Here is a 27,607-nt window from a genome sequence, read left to right on the forward strand (position 1 = left end):
TTTTTTTTTTTATATATCTGCGATGGCAGCTGGAAACTTTCAAAACTCCGATTTTGCTGGACATTTTTGGACCACCGTAATGTACATATCGACACAGCTCAAAATTAAAAAAAAAAACTAAAAAAAAATGTTAAACGGCTTAAGCCTCTAATCCTTGTCTAAACCCTATCTACTGTTACTAAAATAAGTAGTAACGATTAGGAAATTAAGTGGCAAGGATTAGACATGGATTGGTTGAGGATTAAAGACATTAGAGGGTAAAGAGTTATAAAGGTTTCACTTTTGTTGAGTTTTGTGTTGCGTCGTTATGGCAGAGGCCATCGATATGTACATACATACACAAGTATTATTGCAAAAATTTATTCTTATTTGTATTATTTATAAAAGTTTCATTCTTCAAATTCCAGCAAACTTAATACGCTGGTGGACTGAACCCTCATATACATGTACTGTTTAATACATACTAAAATTTTATTTTTTTTATAAAAATAAATACGTTTGTGTATACAATTGCATGCACTTAAAATACTAAAAGTAAAAATAATTCATTTATATTTTCAAATAAAATATTTTACATTAGATATTTTTTTAAAAAGAATACAATAATAAAACAAAATGTGAAAGAACTCAAAGTTCTCTCTACCCGCCCTGCTGTATTTACGTACTTCCTAGACTTGTCTGAGCGCAACAACAACTTCAAAAACTTACTACACTCCTCACCCAGCACGCACTTGCGTCGTCGTTGCTTGAAAAAAGTAGTCGACTTTTAGGCGCATAAAACGCAACACGTGAAACAAATGCATTGCCAGCAGTGAATCGAATGTTTTGTAGTGGGCGCATTTTTTTTTAGTTGTTTTCTTTTTTCTTTTTTGCTCCTATTGCAATTACTGCTTCAACACTCTAGCGTTTCCATTTGCAACTCCTCACCAACGCTTACAGCAAAATACACTGCTTCGCCTTAGTACTTGGTTTCTTCTCAACCGCCCTCACGGCCTCCTCGAACACCTGATTCAAACCGATCTTCTTCTTAGCCGAACACTCCACCAAAGAATGCGCATGGATTTCCTTACGCAGGCGACGTCCCTCGCTGGTTGTCACAAATTTTTCCGAATTGGGTACCCGCAAATCCAACTTTGTGCCGATCAGCACAACCGGCACATTATTGGAGAAATGCCGTATCTCGGGCCACCATTTGCTCTTGATATTCTCAAATGATGTTCGACTGCTTATCGAATAGCAAAGCAGGAAGCAATTCGTCTGTGCGGGTAAAGATAAAAAAGGGAAACACAATCAATGAAATGCATGTTTTAAAGGAATTTATACAACTTCAATGGAATGCTGATGTTTTATGTTTTTTTTTTTTTTTTAATTTTTTTGCTTACATTCGGATAACTCAGCGGACGCAGACGCTCGTAATCCTCTTGCCCAGCTGTATCCCAGAGTGTCAGATTGTATTCATTGCCATCGACCGTAATGTTGCAGGCATGATTATCGAACACCGTGGGTATGTATTCTTCGGGGAATTCGTTTTGTGTGTATGTAATGAGTAGGCAAGTCTTGCCCACCATACCATCGCCGACGATTGTGATCTTAAGGGGACGTAAACTTCGCGCCATGTTGTTGTTGTTGTATATGTTTCTGCTGCAGTTGGCACTAATATTTCCTCTATGTAGGTCTGTATTTTCCTAGTTTGTTGCTTTTGCTGTTGTAATTTTGTCGGAAAATGTATTGCACCGGTTTGCGCTGCAAATTAAAAAACAGAAAAGAATATTCATGAAAAATGTGTGCATTTCACTTGTTGGAAAGATATTTATGTATGTATGTGCATGTTGCGTGATTGGGTGCATAGCTGCAAGTGCGTAAATAGCTTAGGAATGAGTTTCCCAGCGAACATTATATTGTAAACAAAGTAATTACTTAAATAATAGCCAATTTTTTCTCCGATGCTCCACCCTGGATGCATTTTTTTTTTTAAGTAAAACCACTTCGGTGGGCCATTATAGAGAACTAAAAAAGTCCGTCCAAATTTCCGTCATCCCTCGTCAAGTTTGGTTTGGAGCCAAACCGATTTCGGCATTGTGCCAACTTCAATGTCAAAACAAAACAACAAAACGCCGAAACCGGTTTGTCTCCAAACCAAATTTGAGAGGGGATAACGGAAATTCGTTCCAAAATAAAGTTAATTTTAAAAATTTTTTAAATTGAACTAAAGAGGAAACCCTAATTGTTTTCTGGGTATTCAAACAATTCCCCAAATACTTATTGCAGGGCTCGCTCGCATTGCACTTATTCTTAGGCATGCTCATGTTCTCAGTGTTTTGTGGTCGATGTTTTTTTTAATTTATTTTTTTTTTTTTTAGTTTTATCGATGTTCAATTGCTGCTACTGCTGCTAACGTTGGCACACACAACACTCCCGGCCAAGCTATATGGCTGCACATGCGTATCATTCCGGTAGCTGCTGCTAGTGCTGGCGTTGCTTCCTCCACAACAGCTGCGCCAAATCAAAGGAGGGTGCAGTGGAATGTCTGCCAACAACGCCGGCGTATTTACATACATACATACATACATACATACGCACACATGCATAGACACCAATTGGAGCAGCAACTCCAAAATACGAGTAGGTACACCGGCAATGCGTTGCCATCGACACCGGAAATGTTACGCTAAATTGTAAACAAAATTATCGTGCGAGTAATTTGGATGAAAGGAAGGCAGCACTGTGTGCTAAAGAGAAGAGGAAAGAATAAAGTTTTGCGAAATCGAATTTTGCTTTGTAGATATTTATACACAAAAAAAGTGTCACCGTTGAGTGACCTCCTTCTATAAGCAAACTTTTTCCAATTTCAAAATCGAATGATAACACCGTTCGCAAAAACAAAAAAAAATTGGAAACACACGAATTAATCAATATATGTACTCATGAAACTATGGGTAAATTATAGTAAAACTGCGTACTTAGTTTTTCTCTCTGACGACAGGATTTTTTTTAAAGGACTTTGTAGTTTCAAAGATATGATTAGTTCCAAAAATTATTTCAAAAATTTAGTAAGGTATGAGTACCAAATGAAAGACAAAATTCTGTAGAATAAAAAAGCAAGGACGAATAGGTATTGAAAATGCCTTTTTAATTAATTTTCATTTTTTTTTTTAAGCTAATAAAGTTAGAAGTCTGAATTTCGAAGATGTGGTCGAGTGTATACTAAGTCCTTAACGTATAATTTATAATAATAATTTATATAATAACGTATAAGGATATTGAAGGATACAATTTTAAAAGGACATTTTCCATACCTAATCGTCCTCTTGCACCAAAAAATTCAACTGGCTTTAATTCTACAGAATTTTTTCTTTAATTTGATACCCATACCACTATTCAACATTGCACTGATTTTTTTTTTTTTAATTTTTTGAAGAAGTCATACTTTTCAAATTTCAAAGTCCTTTAAAAAAATCCTGACGTCATAGAGAAAAACTAGAAACGCAGTGGCACTGGCACAAAAATGTTACAAAAAAGCTCCCTTGCCAACTTTCATAGTGAAAAGCTGTTTTGATAGAAAGCATTTGTATATCATTTTGCTCGCGTTGCTCCCAGAGTCGCAATAGCCAAGGGATGAAAGCACTTACATCGGTCATGGCACTGCCTTGCCCGCTCTTATAAGCTTTCTTCACGTTTTGTATAGCCGCGCGTAGAGTAAAAGCTCTCTCTGCCCATCGCTGGCTTACATACATGCCATTCGAGAGATCCGAAGTTCAGCCTCGGGAAAATTTTTATACCCGAGCGCACTTGTGCACAAGGGTATATTAATTTTGTTCACATAACGGTTGTTTGTAACAGCCAAAACGAATCGAGATAGATATAGACAAATGTATACATAAATGATCAGGATAAAAAAAGAAATCGATTAAGCCATGTCTGTCTGTCCGTCCGTCTGTCCGTCTGTCCGTCTGTCCGTCTGTCCGTGTACACGATAACTCGAGCAAAAATTGAGATATCTCAACGAAATTTGGTATGTAGGTTTCCCTTAATCCAAGGTAGGTTGCTATTGAAAATGGGCGAAATCGGACTGTAACCACGCCCACTTCCCATATAACGGTAATTTCCAGAAATACGAAAACTGCGATATTTTAGTAACTACTGAAGATAAATCACTCAAAATTGGTATTTACAATAATTTTTTGACAAAAAATAATAATATTATACATTTTTGGAAAATGGGCGTAGCCACGCCCACTTATGGTTACATGTGTATATCTTGGTAACCGCTGTACCAATTTCTACCAAACTTGGCACAGTTGTCGGCCTTCGTACAGCATACAAAATCGCCTAAAATTTTTAAAATCGGACGATAACCACGCCCACATCCCATATAACGGTAATTTAGAGAAATACAAAATCTTCGATAAATCAGTAAATATTGAAGCTAATTTATTCAAAATTGATGCTTGCAACAATTCTTTACCAAGAAATACGTTTGTGATAAATTTTTGGAAAATGGGCGTGGCACCGCCCACTTATGATCACATATATGTATCTCAGTAACCGTTCTACCAATTTGTACCAAACTCGGTGTGGTTATTGTGCTTGCCACATATAAGCAAACCGTTGAAAATTATTGAAATCGGACTAAAATAACGGCCGCTTCTCATATAACGGTAAATTTCAGAACTGCTTGAAACTTCAAAATTTCGAAATCTAAGGACTCTAATTTACTCAAAATTGATACGCCCCGGCTTACCATATAGCCGTAGCTTTCGGTAAGGCGAAAAACATATATTTAATACGTGCGCCGGGTATTTAATGTTCGGCTCTGCCCGAACTTAGGCTTTCTTACTTGTTTTAAGTTGAATTTAATTTTTAGAAACTTAAAACTCATTTCACGAAAGCAATTTAAGTGAAAAATGATTTTAATTTTTTTGAAATTTTTCTTCTTTTTTTTGATATTTTTTTCTAATTTAATTTTGCTATAATTTTTAGATTTTATTGTTTTAAAAGGAAAAATATTTTTTTTCATTTAATTTAAAGAACATATTTTATTTTATTATTTATAACCGACTTCAAAGAAGGAGAAGGTTATCAATTCGTCGGAATATTTTTTATGTATGTTACCGCGTAACTTTTAACCACATTAACCGATTTCCATAATTCTTGTTTTTTTTTAAAGAAAGTTGGTACCTCCCGATCATTGGGTCGTGTAGAAATTAACGGTAGTCTTAAATTTTTATGTGAGCATTGAGGTCGGTTTGGTTTTTTGCTTTAAAATTATTTGTTTTAATTTAATTTTCTTGTTATTTAAAGACTTGATTAATTAAAAGGGAAATATATTTTTGTTTTAATTTCATTCAATTTGTAGAAGCTCATTTTATTATTTTTTCTCTTCTCAACTTTTTTTTTATTAATTAGATTTTCTTATAATTTCTGGATTTTATTATTTTAAAAGAAAAGATATTCTTTTTTAATTTAATTTTTGAATTTTTTCTTTTAGTTTAATTTTTTCTCTTTTGTTATTTTATTTCTATATTTTACTGTTTTAAAAACATGTTTGATTTTAAATTCCTTTCATTTTTAAACCTTATTTATTTTTTCTTTTTAAATTTTTTTTTAATTTTATTTTAAAATACATATTATATCATTTTAAATATATATATTTTTTTAAGTTATATTTTGTAGGAATTTGTTTTATTTATTTTTTAATTACGTTTTATTTTTAGATTAAGTATAGAGGGTTTATATTCAATACAACCTTTCTGCAATTTTCAGAAAAATTTTATTTTGATATAAAAATCCATCTAAAACTTAACTGTCATCGGTGATGTTAATGCTGATCAGTATATCTGCTTGTTAGAAGAGTTGGTTATTGAATTGCAAAGTAAAAATTAACAACAGTGATTAACAGTCGGTTAAGTCCGAGATGGTAGTTTTTGTGAAATTGTAGATAGGTTGTATTGAATTATTTGAAAAAGAAAAATATATTTTTCAATTGCATATAATTTTTAGAAACTTATTTTTGCTTTTTTTAAATTTATCTCTTTTTTAATTTAATTTGCTGTTAATTTATAGCTTTTATTGCATTAAAAAGAAAAAATTTATATATCTAATTTTTTAGAAAATCTACTGCTAAAAGACAAATATTGCAGTAAAAATGCCAAAAAATCAATGCCGAGTCCTAGCTACTTCCAACTTACACTTTATTATACTGTAAATTGATATAAACTGAATGGGCTACCAAACAAAAATTTTCCCAGAAATTTAATTAAAAAGATTGAAATTTTTGCGAAAGTTTGTTGAGTTTTTTTGTTTTTTAATATTGCACTTGGATTTATACTCCTTTTAATATTAAAAAAAAAAATAGCTTCATATTGAATTTCATCAAAAAATGATAACTGAAAATTCTTGTGGCTTGCAGCAATGGTTAAAAAACTTTGTGAAATTCTTCATAAGTTGATTACGAAATCAAAAGTCGAATGTGCAATAATGGCACTCAACCAACCAACATCAGCTGCGTTAGCAACTACAGAAATTTAAAGAATTTATTTTTTCAAGATAAATTCGCTCTTTCGCAAATAAAATTTTGTTGGTTTATTTGTTGTCACTTTATTCGTTGCTTTTATCGGTCTTTCACAATACAGTTGCATACACATCCGTGTATACATGTACATATACATATGTGCTTATGTATATCTGTGTACATAATCAATTTTCATAACTTTTCAGTAGGTAACGGTGTTAATATGCGATTAGATAAGCGCCGCGAATCATATCGTTGGTAAATATTTCTATTATAGGTTCTCTTTCAATTTCGAATGTAAGATAACTTAAATTATAAAAAAAAAAAATTGGGAAAACATTTTTTTTTATAATAACGACTATGTATACACAAATGTACTTTAAAAATATTCCATGCAGCAGAAAAGAAGTTCGCAATACACCGCTGAGTCTAAAATATTTTTTGCAAAGCAAAAAAAAAATTCTTTTTGTCGGAACGTAGGGGTCGCCTTTTTACATTTATCGCCAAATCCTCGGCTTGAAGATTTTTTTGTTCCAAAGTTCATTGACCTCAAGCACACTGTTCTACCAGTACTTGCCAACTAGATCTCAGTTCCTACCATCGTCGTATTACCCTAATGTGAGAAAATGAAAGCTTACCAAAAACCATTAAACTTTTGCCAACGAAGTATTTTGATTACTCCAATAAACTATTTAAAAAAATGTTAGTTATTTATTGCGAAATGTAGGTGTCATCGAAAAATGTTAAAAAGCCGATCCCTAGGTTCGGAAAAAAACATCAAACAATTTTTCGACATTGCCCTGCAAAAATACTTTAGACTCGGCAGTTTTTAGATTTTTTTTTAAGTATTTACAAATCAATGTAATCTCCATTCATCGAATTCCAAATTACTTTGCAGTGAATATGTACAAGTGCATTTATCTACATAAGTACAAATGTATGTTTGTATTTATTTCAAAAATACCAAATTCAACATTTTCGCGCAAAGTATATTTTTATTATCCAACAATTTGTCTACACTTGCACATACATATACATACATATACGATTGTAGTAGCACAACATTATGGGCCACACTTAACCCGAATCACCCTAAAACATCCAAACAATTAAGGTTAATTGAGACCACTTCATCTTGAAAATAATTGAAATAGTTTCGTTTTTATATCAATTGCTTAAGTATCGAAGAGTATTGAGTAATGGGGAAGGGTGAATGAGCTGCAAGAAATTGTGGCGAGTAAAAGTAAGCAGCTGCAAATTTCATAGCAACCAGCGAACAAAATCACGAGAGTACATTAATGGAAACAAATAAAAGCCATTCATAAATAATTATTATTGGTATTCAGCAAATTGAGCAAGTGCCCTGACACTGGGGCAAAAGAGCTGATTAGAGCTCAAGCAACTACTTTAGCAACTTTCGTTAATTTGAGATAATCAGCTCTTTTGTGCGAGTGTGAATACCCCTGTTGCCAGATATTGAACTATGTATGTATGAAGTGGTTATATGTATATGGGGAATTCTTTTTCAAAAAAGGCCACCCCACCTGACCATTTTTCCTGTGGTGAAAAGGATCTTTTGAGCCCATGAAAAAACTTGTCATGAAGTGTAATTTCTGATGCTTAAAGGTGTCTCAGAATTGTGTTACCTCAAAATAACTGTCTACGGAAAAGCGTGACGCCAAAAATGTAGGTTTTCTTCAAAAATAATCTAAACAATATTCAAATAAATGCGACCAAATCCCTATTTCAGGGGTTCTTGGGATCGCTGCACAAGAATTCAATTCCACTTTTTAATAAGGAAACACGCCCTATTTGTTAGAATTGATGTCTACCATATGATCTACATATGTATATACTCGTACATATATATATTGTAAGTCACTGTATGTCTTGCAAGCAAAACTTCAATACTTCAGCACCTTTTACCAACACCAGCCCTTTAGAAATCTTCTGTGATTTAAAATAACTCTGTGACTCATATCCTTTAGAGTCGGTGATGACGCTGGCTCTGGCGTAAAATGCTTCACGTAAATATTTATTAAAAAAAAATGTTGCTAAAACTTGATGACGATGCAATTGTTTTTGAGAAATCGGTTTTAAAGAGGAACTAACCTATGTTTAATTAAAAAAAAAATAAAAATTTAAGCCGAAAAACAACTTGAAGGTATTCCGAAGAAATTGATTAAATGAAGTAAATTATTTTTTTATAAAGAGTTAATTGCAAAACCAACATAAGCACACAACAAAAAAGTGTCAACGCCGCTCAATTTTATCACTAAATATTACAATAAAATTTCGGCCGCTTAAATAAGCAAAAATGTGAGAAAGGCAGACGAAAAGAGCGAATATGAAAGTAGAGCAAGCGTTATAAAACAAGTTCTCTACACGCTTCATATTTCTTCACTCGCAGCTCAATTGAAAATGAGCAGGCTGTACTCACAACGACAATGGCCAGCTCTCAGTTCCAACTCATCTCCAAGTGGCGCTCAAAGCTGCCGAATGTTTACCAATATATAAAAAAAAACAGAAATTTTCAAAGCTCTGCTTTTGGCCGCTGGTGAGTGCTGTTGATCGATGAGTACGATCAACCGCTACACTTTGAGCCTCGCATCCCTTGCCCCTAGCCCCTTGCTGTGTTGGTGGGTGATTCATTGCCATAATTGGCTACGTTTGTGGCTTTGTTGGGGCACGCGCTTTACACTTTGACAGCCAGCCAAGCTCCACAACGTCCAAGCGGTGAGTAAATGCTAAAAGCGTTTTGTGGACTGATGGAGCGCGCGCGCACACACACAAAGGAGTTTTAATCATATTCATGTTTCCAAGAATTTTCATGATTTTTAATGGAAATATTTTGGAGTGCAGTAGCCGGCATAACAACAATAAATTCCTGCAGACAGGTTTTCTTAAATTTTTTTTTTTTTACATTTATTTTAAGCTTTTCTCCTTCATTTCGTTCGTTAAAAACTTGTCACAGCTGTTTTATGTTGGCTTTGGCTGTTGACTGTTCAAATCTCGTCTCGTCGCTTACATTGCGTCTGCTAAGCTGATCAACTGGTTAGCCATCTGTATACAAAAAAAAAAAAAACATACATACATAAACAGCTAAATACAAACTTACTTAGATATTTATTAACAGTAGTCACATACATAAATAACTGCGAGTAGTTTGGTATGTAGGTCACGCATATCACTTTGTGTTACTCGCAATGGCTTCTAATGTGTTGCAACAGGTTCTTATTTCCTTTTTTTTAGTTTTTTGGGCTAACTACTTTTTATCACTTGTGGACAAAATGAATTTCACTCTTCAGTCTGAACAAATTTAATTGAATGTGTCTCAGTTGTGTTGTCGCTTAAGTTTATCTGTAGCTTCAGCAGAGTAGAAAATATGGAAATTACATTTGTTTGTCTTTAGCGTAACTGAGTAATTTAATGAAGTCAATTCATATAAAAAAGTTTGAGGCTTTTGTTCAACAAAAAAAAGAAGAAAATTTACACTTTATTAAAGCTAATAAGTCGCTTTCTCCTTCATCCAAGTGTGGCACAGAAAGAGCTTTACTGTGGTCAACTCGGGTCTAAAACGTTTTACTATGGCAGTCACGACCAAAACATATCCCATGACAGAAGCTTTTCGAAGTTTGCTTTGCGAAGTGGTCGCTCACAGAGTGAAAGATCTATTTAATCGTCACCGGTCCATATATATGTAATTCATAAAAAACTTTGAAAAGCGCCCCTCGTGGAATTTGATGATAGACAGCGCCTTGTTGACGTGCAGAACTCTGCTTAAGCTGTATTTTTGTAGAGGAAAGCACGCTATAAAGGTTCTAAGTATCTCCTTACAATAAGTCTATATCAGCGACAGAAAGCTTAAAAGAGCTTTGCCCGCAGTCTATATTTACATATATTGAGCAGAGAGCTTTTACCGTTGCATGTTTATATAAAGACAGCTTTCACTCCGTATGTGAGCGCCTTTAGAAAGCTTTGAAAACTATCTCTTTAAAAAAGCATCTTGCGCGTGTTACGTTTTGGTAGTGAAGATTTGATATACATAGATGCGCACTGAGTGAAAGCGTTTTCTGGCCAACACTGATGCAGACGTACCTAAGTAAAAGCGCCTTTAGAAAGTTGTTAAAAAACGTTAAACAGTGGCGTTCAAAACGCCTGCTGCTAAAGCTTTCAAAAGCTTCCAGAATACTTAATGAGTACGTACAGAGTAACAGCTTTCTCTGGTCACAAAACACCTAAAGAATAGCCCCTTTCTAGAGCTTTCTCTATATTTTATATGGACGCATACAGGGTTTCACTTCAGCTAAAGCTCTTGGCTTAGCTGCAGCGGTTGGGAAGGGCGAAAGATTTCAGTTTGCTGGGATTAAGAAGATCAATCTGTCTGTGTTGGTGATCCTTAGGCAGAAGTATTTGCTTCCGCCGAAGGCTGTAAGAGTAAAACTTCAAGACAAGGTTTTTAGGCATTCAACGCTCTACTTAGCTATACAACGCTTGAAAAGCTTGTTGTGGAGTTCTACTCTAAAAGCTGTGGAAGCATAGCAGCTTAAGCACCTTCAAGGCGAGCGGGTCGCCATCTTTCGCGATAGCCGCGGGATCTGATTAAGGAACTCTTTAAAATAGCCTTGTCGGTCAGTTCTAGTTAGTAGTAGGGTTATCACAACATGCTCGAGTGAGGCTGATGATGGGATAGCCAAGGAGTATTCGGCCCACTCGAAACTATGTGCAGGGACATTTTTCAGCACAATCTTTGGCCAGGCGCTCGGAGCGAGTCAAATTCAGGTGGCACGCTAACAATCCTAAAAGAACGCACATCCTGTTAGAAAAACCTAGACCTGACGTTGTGAGGTTAGTAGCGTTTCTTACCGGGCATTGGTCGTTTGACTCCCACGCAGTAGTCGGCTGGTCATCGCCTTAATTGAAGTCTATAGAAACTGCAAGAACGAAAACGAAAAGGAAACCGTAGGGCGCCTTTTTAACAGATGTCCTACTGTAATGAGAAGCATTGTAAGGACTTGTGACCCAAACCAATTTCCATCACTTTAATCGAGAGGTTGCAAGTGGGCTTTGTCCATTTTAAATTTAAAAAGAAATTTAATTGATGGGCATCCATTAACGGCAAAAAAAATGTCTACTCGTAAATATTTCCGTTTTTACCGATTACGTTACGATATATACGTGTACATTAGGGTGGTCCTTAAAAATCAAATGAGCGATTTTTCTCAGTCTCACCCCTTCAATCGGCAATTCCACGGTCACTGATATCACATAAAAATTTTGGTCCCGATTGCAGGCGGATAAGACGTTTTCATAGGGTAATCAGAATTTTGCCCCTGTGCGCCACGCCTTAACCGACTCCAATCGGGCCCAAATTTAATATGCGATATCTTGGACTATAGTAGCATAGACATAGAGGTTGATGCTTGGGAAATCTGATGTAAAAATTTGCTTCCTACTTTTAAAGACTGCCCTAGTATACATAGATATGCACATTTGGGTGCCTCACCAAAAAGGTCGTGATTTATGCGCCGTAATTATAAAATTGTTTTTATTTATAGACTTCCGACGAAATATTTCGGCAAAATATTCAAATTTACGTGTGCTACACCGATTTGCAAATGCTACCAAAAATCGAGTTTTTTATAATTGAAATTCTCTAGTTTTATAAAGGATAGAAGAATGGTTCAAGAAAAATAATGCATTAATAAAGTTATGGTAACACCTTTTGATCTTCAACCTTAGGGCTAATTTTATTGAAACTTGCCGTCAACGAGTAGCACGCAACTAACATTTAATGAAAATTTCCAACTGCTATGTGTTTGAAAGTAGAGAGAGTATCTTCTTATTAAATAATAAGCAGTTAAAGCGGTCTACATTTTATGGAACTACAACTTTATATTCGTAGTTAATTAAACAAGTATTTTCGCTGGCAATGTAAAAATGGAGGAAAAACAAAAACAAGTTTTTTTTTTTAGGCAACCAAGTGACTAAAAGACAAAACGGCAGCACAAACTTGTCTTACTCATCATTGCCGGAAAGAAATATGAGTACGACAAGTATGCTTTTTATGGCGCGCATGGACACTCTCTGTCAATGAACAGCAGCAACTTAACCAGTCGATATTATGCGCTGATATTCATGTGGCATTTATGACAAATGAAGAAGTAATAAATATGACTCTTAGACTATGTGCATATATATGTAAACATACATACATACCACATTTATGTTTGTATGACATAAATATAAATTAAATAGTGAATTTTTGTAGATCGCAGGCTGGCTCATGGTATACGTACATACATACGTATGTAAGTATGTACGTGCAAATAGCTCGGAGGTATTTCAAAGTTATTGTTGAAAATTTAAAAAATATAAAAAAGAAATCCAAAATGACTCATGTCAATCACATCAAACTAATAACACTAGTTTACATGCAAAAAATCAAGAACAAGACTAGAGATGGGTGCGTGAGTGATTTTAGCTCACGTTCACGCACGTTTACGTTGATGGTTTTGTAAATCACGCACACTCACGTTCTGTTATATTTTGTTCAATCACGTTCACGCACGCCTACGAAGCCTAGTTTTTTAATCACGCACGCTCAGGCGTCCTATAAATAGGCTTTATCGCACAAGCATTGTAATAAAAGCTTGGCCAAACGCCTTGCCTGGCATGAAAGCAATATTATTATACCCGAGCGCACTTGTGCACCAAGGTATTATAACTTTGTTCACATAACGGTTATTTGTAACAGCCAAAACGAATCTAGATAGATATAGACAAATGTATACATAAATGCTCAGAATGAATAGAGAAGTCGATTTAGCCATGTCTGTCTGTCCGTCTGTTTGTCCATCTGTCTGTCCGTTCGTCCGTAAGCACGAAAACTCGAGCACAAATTTAGATATCTCAACGAAATTCGGTAAATAGGTTTCCTTTTACCCAAGGTACGTTGGTATTTAAAACGGGCGAAATCGGACTGTAACCACGCCTACTTCCCATATAACCGTATTTTCGAAAAATGCAAAAACTACGATATTATTGAAAATTAGTATGTTAAGTCGAATTTTGGTTAAAAATAGTATTATTTTGACATTTTTGGAAAACGGGCGTGACCCCGCCCACTTATGACGAAATGCTGTATCTCAGTAGCCGCTTCACCAATCCTTCCCAAACTCGACGCGAGCCTTGCCTAGGGCCTAGCTAAGAAATCTGTCGAAAATCTTTGAAATCTGGCAATAACCACGCCCACCTTCCATATAACGGTAATTTACAGAAACATGAATACTGCGATAAATCAGTAACTACTGAAGCTAATTGACTCAAAATCGATAATTACAATAACCTCTAAGAACAAAATTAGAATATTATTTAATGTTTGATAATGGGCGTGGCACCGCCCCCTTATGACCACAAATGTGTATCTCAGTAACTGTTACATCAATTTCTACCAAACTCGGTGCACTTAATAACTTTAGTACAAGGAAGAAATTCGTTGAAAATTATTAAAATCGGACTAAAATTACATCCACTTCGCGTATAACGGTAAATTTTAGACATCCGAAAACTCCGATATTTCAATAACTGACGACGCCAATTTGCTCCAAGTTAATAGTTACAACAATCTCTTAACAATAAATAAGACTTTTAGGAATTGGGCGTGGCACCGCCCACTTTATGACTACAAGGTGTATCTCGATAACCACTTTATAGATTTCTACCAAACTTGGTTCAATTATTTCATTAACTCTAATTCAGCATATTATCGAAAAAGTTTGATATCGGGGAAAACACCCTTGGTTACCATGCAAATGTAGTTTAGAGAAAGTCGAAACTACGATATTTGATACCTGCGCCGGGTATATAAAGTTCGTTTTCAACATTTAATAAGAACTCGCCGCGACAAGGTACATGGCAAGTATAAGCTTTCCAACTTTTTTATATTATATACGCTCTCTTAAAGAGATTTATAAACATGCATTCATTCAAAAATATATGCGCATCAAAAAAAAATTACTTTAAAATGCCAAGTTTAGAGGTAAAGGACAAAACACATTTTTAGAAAAGTAGATAAAATAAACTACGAATGGTCACCGTAAGCAATAGATAGAGTTAAACAGAGTCCTATTTAAAGCCGGATAAATTTCAGGCTCCTAGATAGGCAAAAACGCAGAACACCATAGAATCTGATTGGTCATAAATCAGTAAAATATATATATGGATGGCACACAAAAGTGAAACTTCCCAAGTATGCCAGCCGGTTTAAATGCATACATACGTACATTCATACATGGTTCAAGATAAAGTTCTTTAAAAGCATAAATTAAAGGAAATAAAATGTAACCACATATTTCCCGCCGATTCAATAAACTATGTATACTATACAACTCACAGAAGCAAAGGGCAGTCAATATCCCATCCAGGGTCTCAACTTCAATGCCACTTCATTGGTTGCTGGCACAACGAAGCAAGCAACAAGTGTATGAAAAAATTAGTGCATGAACCGGCAACCCCGACGACGAGACACATCTCAAAAAAAAAGCAACAAAAAAAGAACAGAAAGCACAAATAAAATTCGAGCAGCCAACAAGTGTTCCTGTTGATTGAGAAGAGAAAAAAAAAAAATTGATGGCAAACGGCTAGCTGGCCTAGAATACCATTTTAAGATGCCTTTCTAGACTGGCCGCACTGTTGATTGCTGACTGTTGGCGGAACTATTGACGTCTAATGAGCTGTGATTAAAAAGCGATTACGCCGTCAAGTGCCATGGATGGTTTTGTTTTCCAGAAGCTGAGGCTACTGATTTATTAGCCATCTATTTTATGACGCGTAATGAGGACTTGCGTGAAGTTGTGGATTCGTGTTTTTTTTTTTTTGCTTTTGTTCGTTTGGAAAATAAAATGTTTTATACGAATGCTATATAGTGTATATATGTAGATGGTTTGCTGGATATCGAATGACGCTTTGTTGGTTGTATCAGCATTGCCGTAAATAGCTTTCGCTTTTATCATACAAAAATTCCAATGAATACAATTCAAATATGGTATGAGCTGTCAGAATTCTTGTTGGTTCATGTTGCAAGCAGAACTGGAGCACTGATAAGTCAGCATGAAAAAGTATTCGAAACATGGGTTTTTCCCTTGGAAAAAGTGACAATATATATACAAATATATATATATGCGCGACTCAATGAAATCAATTGCAACAGCCGTTTTCACGAAAAATTTAAGTGGGAAATGATTTTTTTATTTTCTGTCAATTTCCATATAAAATTCAAAAAATTTAAATCATTTTTCACTTAAATTGCTTTCGTGAAATTGGCTGTAAGAGTGGTTATTGATATCTACAGCAGTGTTGCCAGATCTATTTTTAAAAAAAGCTAGAGTTTTCGACCAAAAAACTGCAACATTCCAAAAAACAAAGAGAGTTTCTAAAAAATTAAAAGATTTTAATTTTATTAAACATAGATAACAAAGAGCGACTCTTTTAAAATAAAATAACACAAATTACATTTAACTGAACAAGAGAACGTTCTCAACGGGAATTTTATAAGAACAAAACCCAATGGAACGTTCACAAAGAGAACAAAATGCGAACAGTACTTTCGGGAATGTTACTAAGAGAACAAAATAGGAAGAAGAGTCTTCGGGACGTTCTCGAAAAGAACAAAACGAGAACAAACGTCTAAGGAATTTCTCTCGAAGAGCAATTTGGGAACTAAAGATTTACAAACGATCTGACGGAGAACGAAACGGGAACAAATCTTCTCTGAACTATTCGCAATAAATAGAAGCGAAAGTAAAATTTCCATTAGTTTGAATTGTTTGAATATTAAAATTAGTCAAAAAAGAACTGAAAGATATTGTGCAAATTAAGTCAATGAAGGACTAAAGATGCGAACTTTTCTTGCACAGAAAATGAAAAATTTGTTCAATAATGATAAACGATCTGGAAGTTTAAAGCTGTAATTCGTGCTAGGAGCTCATGTTAACAACTGTAAGCTTATCTAAAAACGGCAATACACAGTTAAAACGGTGAATCTGGCAACATTGATCTACCCTAATATATACATCAGGGTGGGTCATCAAAAAAAGTAGCGAGTTTTGAACCGGAATTATGAAATTTTTTATATATTTTAACACTACCGAGAAAATATTTCCGAACAATATTAAGATTTGCGTGAGCTAGACCGGTTTGAATATGTCTGTAAAATTGCATTATTTTGACTCCGTTAAATTGTTAAATATTTTTTATGCAGACCTTTTAGGCATAAACCCAGATGATAGATCTGAAGCGATTTTTTAGAAAAAATATTTTTAAAAATTAATTTTCTTTTAAAGTATTTTCACAAAAAGGTCCAGCTTTCACAAATCTATTTATTTTTTCCAAATATATAGGCGGCACTCTTAAAACTACATACACATAATAAATTTTATACTCCCAATGGATAAACCGTACCGATTTCTTTTTTTATAAAAACTGATGCACCCTAATGTACATATGTACATAAGACTCCTTACAAATATTTTGATTGTGAACTGTTTCGCCATTTATTTAACAATCAAATGGTGTTTTTTTGTAATTTTTTTTGTGCCACTGCAGGCATTTCATTATTTTCACAATCAACAAAACCAGTTGAATGCACTTTGAGTGCCAGCTAACAAACGAAACGCGGCAACACCCAAGCTGCAGTAACCCTGGCCGGCTCGCTGGCTGCTTTGCAGTTTATGGAAATGTCAAAGACGTCAGTTTCGTCGTCGGCTGCATACAATGCGTTTATATATAGTAATAAGTGTCACAATAGTGCTGAAAATATGTAAAATACAAGTAATGCGAGATAGTCACATAGTCCGTCCGCGCAATATTCGATACAGCAAGCTGATACGGCGGCACCAAGGCAACAGAGTACTCTGACTTATCTACTGTAGTGTAAGAAGGAGGAGGAATAGCTGTAAGTAATGCAAAAGAAAAGCGTGAGTGCCGATGCCAGACCACTTGTAAGTTGTAAACTTGCATTGTTATATGTTTGTACAGAGTACTGGAAGCCAAAAAACGACGGGTATAAAGCAAGTAAGAAAGAAAGGGGCAAGTGTTAGCGGTGGAAAAATCAACAGTGAATTATATGGCAGATAACAAACAGCCAAGTGTCGCGACATTTCACGCACACACAATAAATATTTGCATATTATCATTAAAAAAAAAAAAACAGCAGAAATTGAAAGTACGATGCATGAAAGTAAAACCACTCTGGTTAAAATAAAATGCAAAAGATTGCTATAAAAAGCAAATTCAAATAATACGAGTTATATGTATGCATTGACGAAAGCACTTGCACGAAAGATTTAGAGAAGTGCATGAATATGCATAGTGGTGATAAGATTTAATTTACGAATGCAAGTTTGTGGAGACTTTTCTCGCACTTTACTGCAGTTGTTGTTGCTTCTGGATATTCAAGTGTAGATACTACATATGTACATCTGTACCATTAACCAAATGGCTTAATAATAAAAAGCGATAAAGGACTTCCGTTACTACTGCTATGAAAAAATGTTAAAAGAAAGGCAAGAAACAAGTGGTATTATAGAAAACCGGATAGCGCAAATAGAGATGCTCGAATGCGGTGGAAAGAACAGCTGTTGCTGAGTGTGCAGAGATGCTTGCTATTATTTGCTAACTTCCAGAAGGTCTTGGTTCAAATCTCGTCAGACAGATGCAACGTGTTAAAATTATAATAAACATTTTTGTTTTGTATCTCCGAAAGCATCATCTGGAAAAGCATCATTGAAGTGCAGAACATAAGCGTATTCAAACGAAAAAATCGGCAGCAAAAACTTTGTTTAATGTAAACAAAAGTGTGGTTTATAAATATTACCAAATAATTGTTGAAAATAGCAACAATGGCATTGTAATATTAAACAAAAGTCACATTGATTCCTTCGAAAGTTTGAATTCGTTAATATTAAGAAATTTTTTGTTGATTTTTTTCTCAGTGTATGTACAAACAGGCGGACAAAACCCAACAGAGCATTGACTACTTCCGCCAGAAAACAAAGAGTTCTCGCCTTTATTTATAGTATTTTTACACGTTCCTCATTTGCTTCTTCGAGGTCAAACATTATTGATGAGTCAAGAACTAACCCTCGCATTTTTTTTCGCGTATGATCATAAATAACATCTTTACTAGGTACTAGGTACATACTTTGTAACTAATTTGTTCTATTTAAATAGCTAAAATTGCATTTGCTGACCTACTCTTGAAAAATCTCAATTAAGATAGCTAAATTTAAGAGAAAAATACTTGCGCTATAGTATATACACTTGTATATTAGGGCGGGTAAATTTTTTTTTATTCTAAGCAAGTTTGTCAAATTGCGAAAATAGGTTTCGAAGAAAATGTAAAATTTTCAGTATTGCGCCATGTGGTGGAAGTTTTAAGAAAAACATAAGCGCAGAAATGGATACATCATACAAAAAACCCCATGTTTTTATATAAAATTTAAGCGCCTGTTTACGACACTACAGCAAAAAGCTAAGAAACTTATTTTCGGAAATTTGAAAAACTCCAAATTGATTTTAGACGAATTTGCTTCGAAAATCCTTCTGCGTATATTCGAAAAAATCTCCCACACTAATTGACCCACCCTAATGTACACATCATTTTTATAAACACTAAATAGAATAAACAATATTATATTTTCAGCTCTGACGATTTCATTCTTCGTACATATAAACAAAATATTCGCTGATTTACGCACATGAAACCGCAAATTCGAAGCGTATTTATTAAAACAACATTCTATATGAAAAAAAAATACATAAATCCGCCACTTTCGCTACGTATGATGAAACATATGGGATATTGAGTGTAGCAAGCGAAATTAACTCTCCACAGGTATTGAAAAAAGAAAAATACAAACCACATGGAGGAGAAACCGAGAGGCAATGGAAATTTATTCTACAATACAACACAACGATTTCAGGGTACTATTTTATATATATATAGGGAAAATTTGAAAGTTAGAGGGGCTCGAGCACCACCTGCCCCTACCTGGCAACGCCCATGCGTGGGCATATTCTACCCTAGGATTTTCAGCCCCTAAAATCTGCAGTCTGTGCCTACAAAAAGCTGGCGTGTCCTGCCAGGTAGTTTTTAAAACCCTGCCAGCTAAGTTCCAGGAGTCTTTGGGAGTTCCTCCTGGAAGGAGCTATGGATTTCTTTGATTGTCTCATTCCCTTTCACTTCCGCCAGTGGGAAGCAATCTGAGGTTCTTTCCAACTCCTTTAAGTAGTACTGCAATTTATCCTTTAGATGTGCCGCAGAGAGGCTCGGCGTTACGCAAACGTATTTGGGCTCCACGTTTTGCGGGACAGTCCGCCCTTTCTTGCCGTGGATCCCTTCTTATCAAGGGACCCACCACAGCGTTACTCTAATGTGGACTCCTAGGTGGTTCAAAAGAGTTTTACAAATGCTCACAAGCCTACATAATATTTATTCTGACCCCATTTGCCCTACGCTAACACAGACTTCGATTGCCCAGACTTTCGCCTGAAATATGGTTGGGTCTTGGTCCAAGTTAGCATGCCCAGAAATTATCGTTTCACGGCAGTCGCCTTCAGAAATTCTGTCCTGAAGATTAATATTGAGATTAAGAATAAGATTATGAAGATTATGATTGAGATTGAAATTAAGATTAATATTAAGAATAAATTCTATTGAGCTTGGGTCCGTTATTAATGAAAATGTTTGTGGAAAAACAACAACAATTTACGAGGCGAGCTTAGCTCAGTGAGTAAACCAATGGCTTTGTAATCAGAGGTACCTGGTTTATATCCCAGTGACCTCGGTTGAAAAAGTCTGATGAGATGTGCTGATCTCCGAAATAGCAAAATGTAAATTATTGCTGTTTTCCCACAAACATTTTCATTATTAACGGCCTCAAGCTCGATAAAATTGTTGAAGATAAAGAATAAAATTAAGATTAAGATTAGGAATGAGATTAAAAGTACGTTTACATACAAATATAATCTCAATCAAAGCTCTTTTGTTAATCACCCCATTTACACAGGCAAATCTCAGATATTTTGTCATCAAATTTGTTATGATTGCCACTGCCACTGTGATAATTTTTTTTCTGAAATTATTTAATGATTACATATTAACGAAGGATGAATTTTCTAATTATAGATTAGGGAGTTAAGCTCGAAAACGAGGATAATCTACTTATATGTAAACCGGTTTTAAGATTACGATTACGATTAAGATTAAAAAGAAGGCAAAGACACAGGCAATGCCGAAGACAAATTTAAAGACAAAGGCACAGACAAATTTATTTTGTAACGGGCGTAGTATGTCCACGCGATGAATTTTCTTTTTCAAATAAAAAGAGCAAGCATAAAAATGCATTGCCAATAATATTCATAAAGCTTCTATTTTCGTCAAAATTGATTTTAGTTCCGATAATTTTTTATCATTTCATTAGTCAACTAACCAATCAACCTGTCGATGCTTTCAAACTCTCACAAAAATAATTAAATATGGGTTCTGTGAGCACAAAAAACAAACAAAAAAAAACCGGTTGTATCTCCAACACAGATTATGCAAAATAGGGTGAAAAACTGAAGCAGTGGCGTCGGCGGCGGCGGTGTCACCTACACAAAAACAAAAAAAAAACTGCCACACAAACAAGCAGACACACCCATAAACATGATCTGCTACCAATAAAGGCACAAAAAAAAAGCAAATTAACCCAGCAATAAAAAGTTATATAACCACCTTATCTTCTACATACTATTTATAAATGGAAGATAACACCGCCTAGTTACTTTATTTTGTTCGCCGTTACAAGGTTAAGTTGGCAAATTTTTGCATCTCTCTTCTCCAGCAGACAGCCTTGATTTATCAAAAAAAAAAAGTCGGGGAAGTTTTGAAGTGCTAAACACAACTTCCAGACATGCTTTAAACCGCTTTCTATGGGTTTAAGTACAATGTCTAGCTACGGTGGTGTTTGGGTAAAAAAAAAAACTCTCTTATGTGGTCTACACAAATCGATTTAGCCATTAACTGCCGGCCTCAGAGACACTAGTTCTAAACCAGTTCTAAAACAGCAGTGTCTATATTTGTATAATTGAACTTTAAATGGCTTTTTTGTTATTTCGCTTTTGACGTTGTCGCATCAACAATCCAGAGACAACCAAATTAGTACATATATAAATACAATACAATTGTCTAAAAAACCTACATACTCGTATATTTAATACCTGTCTGTATATGATCAGAAAAACCTTTTGAAATTCCAGAAACGACGCATTTGCGACGTGAGTTCGATACAAATAGCCAATAAGCCTTAAATACAATACAATAATAGGCTACTTGTTGTAGCAGAAATAACAGCAACAACAACAAAAATGACAACAACAACAACAAGAACAAGAACAACTCTAGGCTCAGATTAGTGGAAATGTTGTTTTTATACCCGAGCGCACTTGTGCACAAGGGTATTATAACTTTGTTCACATAACGGTTGTTTGTAACAGGCAAAACGAATCGAGATAGATATAGACAAATGTATACATAAATGATCAGAATGAAAAGAGAAATCGATTAAGCGGTGACTGTCTGTCCGTCCGTCCGTCCGTCCGCCCGTCTGTGCACACGATAACTCGAGTAAAAATTGAGATATCTTAACGAAACTTGGTACGTGAACTTCTTTTGGGCGTGGGACGGATGGTATTGAAAATGGGCGAAATCGGACAATAACCACGCCTACCTCCCATATAACGGTAATTTTCAGAAAAACGAAAACTGCGATATTTTAGTAACTACTGAAGATAATTCACTCAAAATTGATATTTGCAATGAGTTTTAGACGAAAAATAAGAATATTACAAAATTTTAGCAAATGGGCGTAGCCACGCCCACTTATGGTTACATGTGTATATCTTGGTAACCGCTACACCAATTTCTTCCAAACTTGGCACAGTTGTTGGTCCTGGTACAGCATACCAACTGGCCGAAAATTTCTAAAATCGGACAATAACCACGCCCACATCCCATATAACGGTAATTTCGAGAAATACAAAATCTTCGATAAATCAGTAAATATTGAAGCTAATTTATTCAAAATTGATGATCGCAACAATTCTTTACCAAGAAATACGTTTATGACAAAATTTTGGAAAATGGGCGTAGCACCGCCCACTTGTGATCACATATATGTATCTCGCTAACCGTTCTAGCAATTTGTACCAAGCTCGGTATGGTTATTGTGCTTGCCACATAAAAGCAAACCGTTGAAAATGGTTGAAATCGGACTAAAATTGAGGCCGCTTTTCATATAACGGTAATTTTCAGATATGCTTGAAATTTCAATATTTCGAAATTTAAGGACGCTAATTTACTTAAAATGTATACACCCCGGCTTATCATGTAGCGGTAGCTTTCGGAAAAGTGGAAAACATATATTTAATACTTGCGCCGGGTATTTAATGTTCGGCTCCGCCCGAACTTAGACTTTCTTACTTGTTTTTATATTGATTCGTTTTGTTGGTGTTGCTGTGGTTGTTGTTGTTGCAGCTGCGTCTGACTTAATTAATATTGTTGTTGTATTGCTTTGGTATTATTTTGCTATTATTGTTTTTATTATTATGGCTGTTGTTGGTGTTGTTGGTGTTGATGATACTGGCAATGGTTGACATCTCATATGGTGCGATTATCTATATACATATGCGTGCGTTTTTTATCTTTATTCCTATAACTTGTCATTCAGTTTTTTATACGGTTGTATTTTATTTCGTTTCATTTCGTTTTTTTTTTCTTTTTAAGGCGGAAAACTGTACGCATGTACAGTGGTGGGCAAAACATATGGAACTAAATCTACGTGTTTAAAACTATCTATGTATATCCTATCAACGGATTATCTGGGAAACGCTGCTCCCATAACTTGCTTAAACAATTACATTGAGTTGGCTCATTGCACTTTCAAATCTTCAAAAATTACTATTCGCTTAAGACATATCCTCAATTTTACTATTGAACCCTGACAAGGTTAAGCAACTCTGCGTATTTTTCGCCACTGCCTGAAATAACAGTAATGTTAAATCCGTATTTTTGGCTCGCGGGATCTAATGTTCGAAAAAAAAAACATTTGTTTTTTCTTCAAAGCGTAAAAGAGACTTTCACTGAAAGATCGCAGGGAACTTCTGAGAAGAAGTTCTTACCGTACAGACGACGGTTTCGCTATGCAGAGAAAAAAGGACTTAACCTTTAATTTTTTTATTTAAATTTTTTTACAAAATTTTTTCGACTTTTTCGAAAACTACTTAGGCATAAGTTAAAAATAAGAGCTAACTTTTGGAGGTCCATCGAATGTTTTACTACTTGTATTTGATCACGAATTTTGTGTTAAACTAAAACTTTGTCAGTTGAAAGCTGTCAAATGGACTGCCATTTTTCTGAAAAAAAAACGATTTCTTATAATGCTACTTGTTAGATTTTCAGACACGCCGATTGCGAGTTTTGTGTCAAATTAAAATTTTGACAGCTGTCAAATAAGTTGTCAATTTCTCTAGAAATAATCAAATGTTCTCAGATATGAGACCCACCAGGTTGTAATATATATCAAATTGTATCCTTTGCAGTTTTGTTCCATATTTTTTCACCGTTGAATTATTAGCTAGGTATTTTAACTCTGTGTTGTGATAAAAATGTAATTTTTTACTAAAAAAAATTAAGTATTTTGTCACATTCACACACAGTTTTTACCTTAAAAACAAATATTGGCTAGACTTTCACAAATTTTGGTTGTAGCTCCATATGTTTTGACCATCACTGTATGCATGTAAGCATATACTATTGTAGTTATGTCGGTTCCGCCTAGCGGTCGGCGGTTTGTGTGACTAGTTAAGACAGAAAGGTTTTTCCTGTTACTTAGTTGGCTCCGTTAACTGCTTAACTTCGAGTTGCTTCTTTTTGTGGCACCTACTAACAGGTTACATAAAAATCACTTATTGCTTTAATGTGGAAACTTGGGACCTACATATTGTATATTGGTATACTTATACTTTATTTTATTGCATTTTATTTATTTTTACTTAATTTGTTTAACATTGCCAAGCGACACCACTCACTGGCTATGTGTCTAGAACAGCATTTAACACTTTTTCACGTCTTGCTCAATTGCGTTTTTACTCAAATTGCCGACAATGTTAAGTTCGTTTTATTTTGTTTTGTTGAAAAGCCACAAAAGAGACGCTAATAAACACACCGTGATAATTAATATGAAACTTAAATATTTTTCGATAATATTGGCTAGTTTTTGAGACACTAAGACATCGTTCTAATCACCTACTTTGACGAATGTTTTGGTTAAGATGAGGTCTGACATCGACACAAACCGTTTAATCCTAATGACCTTGTAATCTCACAATAACCTCGCTTAATCCAGACTTGGATGCGTTTTCTTGATTGAAATTGTGCTTTTTTGGGTTTGGTCAGAATCTGTCATAAATAATCTGCCCCTGGCTATATTTTTTTAATAACAATTTTGTTTCTAAGTACCAGAACTAGTAACAATGGACCTCGAACGAATCCTTCTCCGCACACATCCCTCAACGAGGCGAATGGGAGAATGGCAGCTTCTGTAGTAGAGGTCCAATTAATATCCTTAACGAATGGATCGAAGCTGAATAGCTAAGTTAGAGGTGGTGTTTTCTGTCGGTAACTCTCAATAAATGGCATGTTAAGGCTGACGCATTTCTGCTGCGTGTGTCAGGCAAAGAGGGTCACTATAAATCCCACAAGATGCACCAGCGTTTTGCCGATTAGAGGGTAAAATATCTACTCTGATATCTGAAATTGGTCGGGGGACGCCTCACCTCTATCTCAATCGCCACGAAATTTAGGGCAGATGATTTGGCTAGGCAGGGTTCACCTCGGACAGTGAGGACATAGGAGTTCCTTTACCAACTTTCGGTCTTCTCCTGGACAGATGGGCTTACAGTCGGCTGATGCGAGCGCTGGACCAATACCCTCTTACACAAAGTTACAGGGTCCTACTGACCGTTGTTGACCGCAGACAGTCAAGGGGGCTTCTGCAGTTGGCAATCCATGTGGATCGTTACGGACTCCTACTGCAGCAGCTGCTTGTAGAACGAGGTTTAATCATCTCAGCACTTGCTTCTCAGTTGGTTGGCATTCGCTAGAGTAAAGTTCAAACACCTCGGCGCATATTTCATCAACACTTCTGAACACAACTCTCCGAAGTAGACATCAGCTTTAAGCACCCAGCGCTTCTCTTAACCTAACACAGATTACCTGTAGCTACCGTTCAAGGAATTTTACAATGGAAAATTTAATTAATTTCAAAGTGAGCCCTTCTTTGAGCTCCTCTCCCAAAACTTTACTTAACCCGGACTGGATGTAACATGCGAAATTTTGTGTTGGCTATTCGGTGCTGGTTTTTTTGGAAAAAAAATATCCTTAGTAAGTGTTATTTAGAAACCCCTCTAGAATATCTAGGATTCAATGTACTTACAAGGTCAGCTATCTATACGCTAGCTCCCAAATAATGTAATTACCTATGGCGTTAAAACGATAGCCTTACGTTGGTAACTATTTAGGAGCTACGAAGTTCGTCGACCGCTTTAAAAGTTCCTCTGTCTTTCATTTGCCATAATGAGTCCATATATATCTCGAAGTTTTGCAGGTTTGAAGGTTGTTCATTTCCGTTTTGATGAGTTCCTGCTTCGTAATCATCAAGAGATGATCTGGTTTTAACCAATTCATTAGACCTGTCAGTTCCTATGGCCGCTAACCCAAAATGGCAAAATGTATGCGAAGTAATGCTGTCCTCAGTCACCTCTAAACCAATTTTCTTCTTTCTTGAGTAAAGGCTCGAAAAGTTCAAATGTAATTGACTTAAATGTGAAATAAGTGCAAGCCCATTTTTAAATGGGACGAATGAACCTCGACACACTAGTCTTCTCAGACGGTCTGTGCAGACTAACTCGCGAAAATACAGTAGTATTTTCAGACCGTCTGAAACCGGTTTTGTATTTGTGGACACATACGGTATATAGTTGGGCCCCGAAATGTTCTTCCAGTTTGAACAGAGCTTAACGTATTACAGAAGGTGAATTCCAAAATCAAGCGAGGAAGATTCCTGTTGTATTTTTTTAGGAACACTCGTCAGTTTTTCGGTACACTTTTTCCAAAAATTAAGTACAATTTGATGTTTTGATTTTCCATCTCCGCTTTGCAGGCCCTCCCGATTTTCACGACTTCGGAACGAGAGAGAGACATTCAACATCTCAGAGAACATCCACACTTCAGTCCATTTTGGACCCGCCAGTATAGATTTTAGTGGAATACTCCTCGACTATCCTATCCCTGCTCCAATACCATCTAAAAGGAAACTTCAGCTAAATTTTTTTTTTTGAAAGCTATCGTAGGAGTTATATAGGAGCCTCATTGCTTCAAAAATTCGACAAGCTTGTCAAGAATACCACGACGACCGTGCGGCAGTGCTCTCCAACAGCCTGACTCTTTGAGTCTAATTCCAAGTTCGCAAATTTTTGCTGACAATTTGTTTAATTTTCGCGGATTTTACACAAACGTTGATGCTTTGATTTATATAGTATAACATAACCCAATTAAACTATACTTTTATTTAAAAATAACTAAATTTAAATAAAAAATAAATGAATGGAAAACAATTTATAAAAAAAACATCACTATTATTTTGTGCAGAGGTGTACATAATACCGAATATTGATAACTCGAAAAGCTAGCGAGACAGCTGCATATGTACATAAAATTAAGTTTGATAAATATCTTTATACCAATTGCAAACTAATTATTTATTATACTAAACATACATAGGTACGTACGTATTTACATGCAAAAGCAAAGAGACAGCAATGACAGTGACAGTCGACGCCGCATACAACGGCAGCGGTAATGACAGCACACAAGGTCATTACGTCATTTGCACGAGCGCAAAAATAAACCATAAAATATTTATATGTACCAAACTTACAAGACTGCCGTGTATTACACTGCTTTTACAACAACACAATTTCGCTCATTACCATATA

At 35.3% G+C, this 27,607-nt stretch overlaps 1 protein-coding gene across 1 annotated transcript; it reads right to left on the reverse strand.

Annotated features, from left to right (window-relative positions):
• Positions 1–27,607, reverse strand: LOC118743238 (ras-like GTP-binding protein RhoL). The gene is made up of 3 exons (XM_036475800.1): positions 27,550–27,607; positions 1,383–1,743; positions 1–1,257 (listed from the first exon to the last, which is right to left on the reverse strand). The coding sequence occupies exons 2-3, from the start codon at positions 1,614–1,616 to the stop codon at positions 934–936; spliced, it is 558 nt and encodes a 185-aa protein (XP_036331693.1). The 5' UTR covers positions 1,617–1,743; positions 27,550–27,607; the 3' UTR covers positions 1–933.

The sequence above is a fragment of the Rhagoletis pomonella genome, unplaced genomic scaffold, assembly GCF_013731165.1.
Source record: "Rhagoletis pomonella isolate Grant_MI unplaced genomic scaffold, Rhpom_1.0 Rhpom_scaffold_00001, whole genome shotgun sequence".
Classification (NCBI taxonomy): domain Eukaryota; kingdom Metazoa; phylum Arthropoda; class Insecta; order Diptera; family Tephritidae; genus Rhagoletis; species Rhagoletis pomonella.